This window comes from Myotis lucifugus, unplaced genomic scaffold (genome assembly GCF_000147115.1).
Source record: "Myotis lucifugus unplaced genomic scaffold, Myoluc2.0 scaffold_126, whole genome shotgun sequence".
Taxonomy (NCBI): Eukaryota; Metazoa; Chordata; class Mammalia; order Chiroptera; family Vespertilionidae; genus Myotis; species Myotis lucifugus.
In genome coordinates, this window is record NW_005871174.1 from 3,024,869 (window position 1) to 3,035,787 (window position 10,919).

Sequence of the window (10,919 nt, forward strand, 5' to 3'; positions counted from 1 at the left end):
ACTATGTACAAACTCCGTAAGGCACCGACACTCTTAAAAAGAGAAAATTTCAGGAGCATTTGAGATCTTGCTCCCTTGCATATGTTGTCAGTGTGGTTCAGATAAACTCATAAACAACAACAACAACAACAACAAAAACAACACACACACAAAAACCAAACAAGAGAGAAAATTTTACTTAACAACTAAAAGTAAATAGGCAGGCTGAAAAGAGATCTCTGAAAATTAAATTAAAGGCTACTGGTCTTGTCCTTATTAACTAATTAAAAGAATCCCCCTGGGTAAATTTCTTATTTAATGAAAAAACTTTGTGTTTGTCTGCTTTTAAGGATATTTGAAGTCATTCTAAACACTGAAACTAAAAGCTAGTGGGAAGGAGAGGATGGAGAAGCAAGAATGAACCTGAAGAAGAGGAAGGGGGAGACAGGACTTCACCCTGACTGTGCATTCTTGGCTGGTCCCACAGAGAATCAGCTGCTCAGTGATGCCTTCCTAAAATTTGATCCTCTCCTGCAGCATCTGGGATAAAAACCTCATTGAATTCATAGTGTTGAGAGAAAAAAAAAGATACTTACAGAATTAACACTTGGTGAAAACATTATGGAAGCCTTCTCCGTCTGCTCACGATCAGGTAGGAACTCACATCCTTTTTCAAACAGCCCTGTTACCCTGTCGACTTTGCAGGATTTGGTCACACAGCTGCCTCCTTGACACTTCTTTACTACATTTTTACCAGTAATATCTGCCGAACACCTGAAAATGTATTAAGGTTGGATACTCAAGTGACATAATTATTTCAAAGGGCTAGACTCTGTGGTCGAGTTCTACAGATGACCTTGTCCACGATGTCCTCTCATAATTCAAGAGACAAATACATCCTTAAATAGAAAAATTATTTCTGTTTGCCAGAATGTATCTGAAGAGTCCCCAGATGGTATCAGAAATTGTTTCTCTGCAGCAGAAAAGCGAAGTCTGGTTTATGGTTGCTGCTAGGATGAACAAGGGTTGCAGACCTGAGGCACCGCCTAATGTAGTCCCCTCATTCCTGGAAAATCTGGCCTCTGTTTCCCTCAAAAGGCTTGGGTTTTGTGTTTCTCATTAGTTTATGCCATAGTTTTTACATAGCTCTTATATGTCCCTAAGTATTTTAGATTTTCCTTTATATTATATGCTTGTGAGTCTTATTGCTATCATAAGTGGAATGCTTTTCTCTAACATCTTATTATTTGAGTATATAAACAATATATGAACACTATAGAAAATTTGGAAAATTACAAAAAAGTATAAAGAAGAAAAGAAAAACATCATGTTCCACAATCACAAATAAGCTACTGTCAACATGTTGAAGCATTTCCTCTCTCTGTATCAGCATAACATGGCACATAGAGTTTTGCTTCAGGCTTTTGAAAAACGTAGTATGTTAGTATAATTAAAAATTTAATACCTAATTGCCGGAGTCCATTCATTGTCTTCACTAGCTGAGTTTAGACAGAGACCCCCCAAAAGCTAGTAGCCCTTGAAAGTCCTAGCAAAGGTCAGGGCTGTGCACCACCCAGTTAATTAAGACACCACCCAGTTAATCTAGCTAAAGAAGCATCATCCCCACCTTAGTTCACTTAATTCCTTAGATACTTGTGTAGATCCTTGTTGATTATTGTTGATCAGATACTCTGCCTATTCCTGGAAATCATCTACTGATGAGCTAATCAGATACCCTGCCAATTTCTGGAAATTGTCTACCGATGAGCTAATCCATGTGTCATTGAAATCTCCTTACCTAAGGCTACCCCGACCTCAATAAAAGATCTGAGTGGCCTGGGCTTAGGTGGAAGTCCCTCTCCTTGAGTTGGACTTGCCCGCCTGGTCCTCCAATATTGCAAAATTATCTCGTGCGGCCCCTCTTTCAGATACTAAACCCTACTCCATGCGGGAGGTGGAGGGAGTCCTACGTGACACCTAATTATAATTTATAACATTCTTTCAAACTGTAATTTTAATAATTGCATGTTCTCATACTATAAAATAAATTTAGCTTAATTTATTTCATTTGATTTCCCCCAACTTGTCAGGACTAAAAATAAAACTTCAATGAATAAATAAAATTTCACATAAAATTTTGACTCTATTTCCAAGTTTGCAATGTGATTGGTTCTCAAACTAAATCATCAGATCAAAAGTGTGAATATTTTATAGATTGCTGATTCAGCTTATTCTACCATTTTCCTTATAATGAGCTTTAAACATGAAATTACTGGATAAAGAAAAAGGAAATACTTTGGAGATTTGATATGTGTCACCAAATTGTTTTCCATACTTGTGCCAATTTATGTCTCTAACAACCATCTGTGGGAGCTCTCACCCACTAACAGTTACTTACTAGGTAATAAACGATTCTCATCTTTGTCAAATTTGCACCACTGTGATCGCTAGTAAGTCTGAATATTTTTTATATGTTTATTCACCATTTTTATTTCTTCTCTGGATTATTTATTCTCCTCCTGTATCTATTTCTATATTATTATGTTATTGGTTTCCTACTGGTTTTCAAAGGATCTTCATGTGTTATAATACTATGCTTTTAAAAGGTGTTTTTTATTAATTTTTGCAAATAATGTTTTTTATTTTTTACCTTTTTATTTAGTTTATGTTTGATTTATATGCGACAAAATTTTTAATGACTATATAGCCAAATTTATTAATCTTTTAGTTATATCTTTCTACAATTCTTGAATGCATAGAAAGACCTTCACCACATAGGAGTATGATTTTTATTAATATTCCTTTAGTTGTCATTGTGACTGTGATAGTTATATTTAATGAGTCTATTCAATTGGAAGAAGATCTGTTAATATTTTCCCCACACATCTCAAATTGTCCTGATATCTTAAGAAATTCTGTTTTTTCTCATACATCTATAATTCTAGCTATATTAAATAGTAAATTATTGTATATGTGTCTGTCAATTCACATTGCTTTAGTTAATATAGTTTTATTATATATATATAAAATTCAGTAAGTAAAAATTCCCTTTATTACTACTTTTTAAAAAAATGTTCTTAGGTACTATCTATTGAGTGAATTCTGATATTTTTAAAAAATGAGGTAAAAATTGTGCTTTTGACTAGTTTTATAAAACCTATATATTAATTTGGGTTGAATTTAAATCATTCATGAATGGGAAAATATCTCAGTTTTTCTTGATTTTCTTTTAAAGCCTTTAGAAGGATTTTATAGTTTTCTTAAAATATGATATCTACCTTTTTTAGAGTTTTATACTTCATTATACCTTTAATTTCTATCTTCAATGGAGTATTCTGTCCATAATATTTTTGAACTGGTTATTGTTAATATTTGGGAAGACAACTTGAATTTTCATTTTGTATCTGGTCACCTTATTGACTTCTCCTGTCTTTAATTTCTATTTATTCCCCAGTGTTTTCTAAGTGGACCACATATCATCTGCATAAAAGCAGTTTTCTCTCTTTCTCATAGCTTTCCCCCCACCCTCCCATTTTTTAACCTCCCCGGTTTCATGTGCTATTGCATTGGATACAACTTTCTAAAAAAGGTTCAATAACTGCGCTAATAGTGGCCATTCTATGTTATCCCTGGTAATGTTTCTAGGATTTTCCTATTAAATATGATGTAGGCTGTTGGCTTTCAATTAATGTTTTATATCATATTAAGAAAATAGCCTTCTATTGTGGGCAGTATTATCATTTTGTGATTGCTTCTAGGCCTTAAAATAATTTTTTTTAATTTAGAAGATAATAATCAATAAATTATTAATATGTTACAATAAAATTTCTTTTTCAGAGGACATGGTAATTAGCCAGATTTGCTAATGTTATCTGTGGAAGGAAGAATATGCTACATATGTAGAAATTTCTAGAATATCTCTAGAAAGGAATATGTATTAATATATGCTTTCTCTTGAAGGCATATACAGTGTCTAACTGAATAGAAACTTAGAAAAGAGAAGTGGGAATGGTACATGTCAGATGTGGAATGACATCCATTGGCTGAGATTTGCGAGGTTAATCCAATGAATGATCAGGGAAGTGGGCCTGGGTTGTAGTTTGTATAGAGCAGAGGGAACAGCTAAGGGAATCTGGTACACTGCGTGGCGCTACGTGACACTTAGTCTCTTTATGCCTGAAGTGATATAACAATGAGGGGAAATATAATGGAAGTGGACCAAGTTGACAGAGTCTGAATGTAATGAAGAAAGGGAAGAGTGGAGAGCAGTAATGTCCCTCTGGGAGAATGGGAAGCCAAGGCTGAGCTCTGAGCCAAGGCTGAGCTCTGCTTGGAAGCAAGTAGCAAATAAAGAGTAACCAAACCAAAGCTGAGCACATCTCCTTACGGGGTCATCAGGCAAGAAACTGGAAGCAAAAGTGGAGAGGGGTGTTGTACCAATTTCCACTCTTTAAAAAGCAGTTGTTATTTTCTGACTCAGGCATAAGTGTTCAAGGTTTTCAAGTTTCTCTTGAGAATCTATTGGAAAAATTGTTTATTTGTCTTCTTGACTCAAAATACTATATTAATTACTTACCTAATATCACAGCATTTTGGGATTTCTGGAAGACTTCTTATGTGGGCTTGGTGTGTTTGTTAGTCCTTTGATTCTGTCAGATATAACTTACTGTTCTTTTATTTAAAATATTTTTAGAAAGCTGTATCTGATTTGCAGAAGTCTTTTTCATGTCTTCTATCGGGTTTTAGTATCTGAAATGTGCTAGCTCTTTTAAATAAATTGTGAAGTTCCCTATCTTTTGTTTGTACTAAAACAGTTCACTGAAACTGTTGGTTGCAAGAATTTACCCCTACAATCATGGCAGCCAAGGGTACTTTCCAAGTGTTCAGTTTGCTTTCCATTGGCATCACATAGTTAATTAAACTGGAAGAAGTTTTCTGCTTTCTTTTAATATTTGGACTGTCTTGTAGGTAAGTTCCACAGTCTCTCCCAGGCCCATTCATACTGACAAAGTCCACACAGATATCATTCTGCTTTCAAGGCATGGAATAGCCCCATTAGCTTTGTTTATTTCACTGACTCAGATACAGGAAGATGGAGTCACTGAACATAGCACCTGTGGATTTCTTATAATTGTACATGCACACTCACAAAGGCAAATGGTTTGTAACTGAAGAATAGAGAACTCAACTAATTGAAGTCCTTGTAAGCTAAGCAAAAGTGGTAGTTTTGTGGAACTCTGCAACAGGAGGCACTAACAGAGAACGAGAGACAGAAAACAAGGCAAAAAAGTGGACATTTAAAAAGTAATAAAAAAAAAATGGGTTGTGATTTAAAATGGTTTGGGAAAAGTCAAGTCAATATATCCATACCTTATTGCTTTGTTTCTTCCATTAGATAAGTAGAACTTCTGGTCTTTATTGTATTCATTAAATACTCCCCATCGTAGATGTGCCCATTCATGGACAAATATCCTTCCTGTGAGAAAATGTTTTAAAGACCCGGTTACAGTAAGAATGGCAAAATTACTTTCTAATGCTGGGAGAAAGTAATTCTCCCGACTTTTATTATGCTTTGCTATGTTAATTTTTTAAAGTTTTGACTTCCTTAGAAAGAAAACTCTAATATGACAACTCCACATTTCTGAAAAATGTAACTACTTATTTTAGCTCACAAAATGCATATGAGGCACATAGGAAGTGCCAGAGAGTTTTTATACAAAGATAAAACAACTGCTCTGTCCTTTGCATAGCATGCAGTCCAGTGGATGACATGCCAATCAGACAACTAAAATCCTTACTGGGGCAAGTGCAGTGAGGGAGGGCGGCGCATGCTGCAGTGGGGTCTGGAGCTTTGGTAGGGCAGCCAGGCAGCACCCCCAGTGGCTCAAACCCCAAGGTCTGCCTACCTCACCTCTGCTCTATTCCCATCTTTCCAATCTTATTGCCACTTACTCCCGAGTTACTGCCGTAGCCACCCAGCTGCCCTCCATGTCTCGTCTTCAGTGGCTACCTTATGATGTTCAGGGTTAAGTTCGCTTCTTAATATGAGGTCCCTGGTGACCCCAGCTCTGCTATTCTCTGCACCCATATTTCTTGCTGTTCTCCACCTACTTCCAGAACTCTATAATCACAATGAATTCCTGCACTGCTTTTACTTTCCAGAGCCACTCGAGGCCCCTTCTCATCTCTGGTTCTTTTCATGTATTCTTTCTTTGCTTGGGATACGTTCCCTAGTTCTGTCTGGATAGTTGCTTCTCTTCTTTCAAAATCAAGTTTATATCCAACTAGAAGCCTTCTCTGACATCCCCAGACTAGGCCCAGTATCCCTCTTTTACTCTGTCATTATATTCCATATGGCACTTCCATTGTATTATAGTTGCTACTTTCTTGCCTGTCTCCCACACTAAGCACTTATCTCCATGAGGACAGGCTCCATGACTTCTTCATTGTCATTCCTGGGTGCATAGTGTCCAGAACTTAATAGGTACTCAGTGAGTATTTGTTAAATTTAGAGGAATTAGTGACTTATGTACAGCTCAGTTTTCCTGGAATGTACATTCCCAGATAGGCTGCATTTGGAGGGTTAGGTGAGGGGGTATACCTGAGGAAATGCTAGTATCCCACGCTGAGGATTTGGACCCTATTCTGTAGGTGCTGGGAGCAGAGGATGGCCTCTTAGAGGTAAGGAAAGATGGGAGAGAACATAAGTGGAGTCACAGTACAGAAAGGAGAGATTATGAAGGAATGCCATTCTACATGGTGACTCAGATGGCTGGAGTGGGCCCAGAAGTGATATGGGGCAATTAGTTTATCAATTCAGCACCTATTGATTGAGCCATACATTGGGAATTTTCTGGTCCTGTTATGGAGGTGAAATAGAGTGTTGTAGAAGCACAAGAGGTATATTTGATAAATCTTTCTGATAAGTCTGTAGTGCTCTAGTGAATGCGGGGTGGGGCATGGAGGTACCAGGGCCCTTTTGTTTAAGTGAAGAAAACCAAGCTGGTTCTAATACTTTCAAGATAATAAAGATACCTGGTAGTAGTTATTAAGTAACCTAATTAGCTAATACTAATCACATTTGATTATACCTGGAGAGTACATATTTTATATATACTTCCTTATTGTTTGTTTTAATATTTTCTTCTAAAGATTGTTCTATATAGCTCAGGGGCATGATAAAGAGTTTGTTTTGTGAAGGAAAATTGGATGTTTTTCTTTAGTTACAGTTTTTTGTGTGAGCTGAACTGAAAGGATATTCTCTGTGCTACTTAAAGTGTGGTCCATAGTCCAGCAGTATCAGCATCTCCTGGGAGCTTGTTAAAAATGCAAATTGTTGAGTCCCACCCCACACCTACTGAATCAGAATCTGATTAACCTCCTTTTCAATTTGCTTGAGCATAAGTCTGAGAGCACTGTGAGTCTCCGCCATCTGGTGGCTACTATGTGAATTACAGGCAGGAGGTTTAATTTGTTCAGCAGTCTCTTGTCAGATCCATAGAAACCTAATAACATTTCAATAAATGATTACAGCTATTTTCTGATAGTAATAACTTTTTAAAATTAAAAACACTATAGTTACACATTTATGCAGAATATGAATAAATTAAATTTCTAACTGAGAAACACTATTCTGAACCCCTGCTTTAAGTGAAAATGCATGCTGTAACGTTATTTGGCTTATATGTGCTTACTTGGAAAGATAATGCTATTTTGATCTACTTTGAATATAAAATTATTAAGTTATGAGGAACACAGTGGAATGTTTCTTCTCTACCCATACCTTGTGGTCCATATTGAGGCAACTTTTTTCCTGTTATGAAGTCAGGAGTGAAATGAATCCTTTCACCCTTTTCTCCACAATTTCCCATCTGCTCAGTATAGGGATCATCGTTTCCTGGAGGATTAGGTTCGGCAACTAGAACATCAGCCTGAAATTTAAGAAAATGTTTTCATCATTACAAAATTTTAGCAAATGAATTGACCTTATTTACACTGGAGTATTGTGAACCAATTTCATTTGGTTCTAGAATATTATGATGAAAAAAAAATCTAAATCACTGAAGGAAATTGAATTTGAAAAAAGAACTTGATAATCTCACATTTTTGTAGGTCTCCAGTTTTGGTCTCATATACTCAGGTTTTGTCTTCCATTTCTCAGGAATCAAAATGGCAACATTTTTGAAATAGAATCTTTTTCCTGTAGCTTCAAACAGATATGGAGATGCCTGAGTCACCATGTCCTGGGGGGAAAAAAGAAAACATATCTAGCAAGCACAATTAGGACTGTAGACTAAATTATCAATCATTCAAATTTACATTTGTATTTCACATTAGAAAAACTAGTTAGTAAAGACCAGTTATTTATAAGACTGGAAGGGGAGATGTAGAAATACCTTTTATTGATAACTAGAGGCCAGTGCACAAAATTTGTGCACTTGAGGGGGGGGGGTCCCTCAGCCCAGCCTACACCCTCTCACAGTCCTGGAGCCCTCAGGGGATGTCCATGGGGAGCCTGCCTAAGCCAGCAGTAGGACATCCTTAGCACTGTCATGAAGGCAGGAGAGGCTCCCGCCACCGCCAGTGCGCTCACCAGCCATAAGCCCGACTTCTGGTTGAGTGGCACTCCCCCTGTGGGAGCCCACTGACCACCAGGGGACAGCTCCTGTGTTGAGCGTCTGCCCTCAGATGGTCAGTGCGCATCATAGTGACCAGTTGATCTGCCATTCGGTTGGTTTGTATATTAGCCTTTTATTATCTACTAGAGGCCCAGTGCACGAAATTTGTGTACTGGGGGGTGGGGGTGGGGGTTCCTCAGCTCAGCCTGTGCCCTCTCGCAGTCCAGGAGCCCTCGGGGGATGTCTGACTGATGGCTTAGGCCCATGGGAGCGGGCCTAAGCTGGCAGTTGGACATCCTTAGCACTGCCACGGAGGCTCCCACCACTGCTGCCGTGCTTGCCAGCCGTGAGCCCGGCTTCTGGCTGAGTGGCACTCCCCCTGTGGAAGCACACTGACCACCAGGGGGAAGCTACTGTGTTGAGCGTCTGCCCCTGGTGGTCAGTGTGCATCAAAGCAACCAGTCATTCTGCCATCAGGCCGAAACTGGTTCTCCAACATCCCCCAAGGGGTCCCAGATTGCAAGAAGGCACAGGCCAGGTTGAGGGACCCCACCAGTGCACAATTAGCGCCGGGGAGGGACATAGGAGGTTGGACAGCCAGGGAGGGGCAATGGGAGGGCTACGAGAAGGCTCCAGGACATGTCTGGACTGTCTTGCTCAGTCCTGATTGGCCGGACCCCAGCAGCAAGCTAACCTACTGGTCCGAGCGTCTGTCCCCTGGTGTTCAGTGCACGTCATAGTGACTGGTCAACCAGCCAACTGTCTGCCCCCTGATGGTCAGTGCATGTCATAGCGAGCAGTTGAGCAGCCTTAGCGTATCATTAGCAAATTACGCTTTGATTGGTTGAATGGCCAACGGGATGACTGGACACTTAGCATATTAGGCTTTTATTATATAGGATACCAGGGGCCTAGTACACAAATTCATGCACCTTGAAAGGAACTGTGGGCCACAAGGCTGCAGTGGGCACAGGGGCAGGTCTCAGCCCACCCTCCACACTCCCACACTCCCACCATGGCCCTCAGTCCCCTATCTGCCAGCAGCCTCGCTCCTGCTGCCGCCACTCCCACTTGCACCGCTGATGGTGCCAAGCAATTGGGACTGGTGCTGTCAGTAGGTGCGAGCAGGTGCTGTCGCCAGCAGAGGGTGCGAGAGACAGCTGCCAGCCCTGATCGCCCCTCAGGAGCAGGGGGAAATGGAGAAGCCCTGAGAAATGATAGGGGCCAGCAGCTGCTGCTCACACCCACTGATGGTGCTGAGTGATCGGAGCCAGCACTGGGCTCCAGCAGCAGGTGAGAGCAGTGGCTCCTGCGCTGGCAGCTGATGCAAGCGCCAGGCAGGACTGCAGTGTGTGGGAGCAAAGAATTTTCAGTAACCACCAGAGGCTTGCTCAATGACAGCAGTCGGCGCCCTGCCTTGGTTTGGCGCCCCCGCTCACCTGCTCCACCATCTTGCCGCGGCCGACAGCTGCCATGTTCCACCCTCTGCCGCCTGCTGCCGACGCCCACCATGTTCCATGCACACCCCCTGGAGGTCAGCACATTTCATAGCAACCGGTTGTTTGGTTGTTCTGCCACTCGGTCTATTTGCATATTAGCCTTTTATTATATAGGATATATAAAACCCTAATATGCAAATAGACCAAACGTTGAAACCACTGAACAACTGAAAAACCGGTCATTATGACGTGCACTGACCACCAGGGGGCGCACGCAGAACAAGGAGGCGGGTGTCAGCCTCAGCGGGATCGGGAGCCGCTGCTCGCACCCACTCATGGTGCCGAGCAATTGGGGCCGGCGCCGGGCACCAGCAGCGGTGCAAGCGGCGGGTGCTGGCCCCGGTCACCCCTCAGGGCTTCTCCACCTCCCCGTGCTCCTGAGGGGTGATCAGGGCCAGCAGCCGCCTCTTGTACCAGCTGCCAGCGACAGCCCTGCTCACACCCACTGCCGGCACCTGGCACTGGTCCCGATCCCTCAGTGCCGTCAGCAGGTGCGAGCAGTGGCTGCTGGCCCCGATCGCCCCTGAGGGCTTCTCCACTTTCCCCTGCTCCTGAGGGACGATCAGGGCAGCAGCTGCTTGTGCCAGCCCCAATCGCTCTGCGCTATCAGCGGGTACAAGCAGGGCTGGTGCTGTCAGTGCTTGGGAGCGATGGCGGTGGGAGTGGGGCTGCCAGCAGACAGGGACCGGGGTCTGTGGCAGGAGGGTCCAGGCAGGGGTGCAGAGGATGGGCCAGACCCGCCCCGCCCCTGTGCCCACCACAGCCTCACAGCTCACAGTTCCTTTCAAGGTGCACGAATTCGTGCACTGGGCCCCTAGTATAG

The 10,919-nt window shown here is 41.7% G+C and overlaps 1 protein-coding gene across 1 annotated transcript in view; it reads right to left on the minus strand.

The window, feature by feature from the left end:
* Positions 1-10,919, minus strand: part of LOC102427976 (calcium-activated chloride channel regulator 1) — a 32,673-nt gene that overhangs the window by 17,230 nt on the left and 4,524 nt on the right. The window contains exons 2-5 of the mRNA XM_006093915.1: positions 8,082-8,222; positions 7,763-7,910; positions 5,350-5,455; positions 576-753 (exon numbers count right to left, since the gene is read on the minus strand). Coding sequence (XP_006093977.1) covers positions 576-753; positions 5,350-5,455; positions 7,763-7,910; positions 8,082-8,222 — 573 coding nt within the window. The remainder of the gene's footprint in view (positions 1-575; positions 754-5,349; positions 5,456-7,762; positions 7,911-8,081; positions 8,223-10,919) is intronic.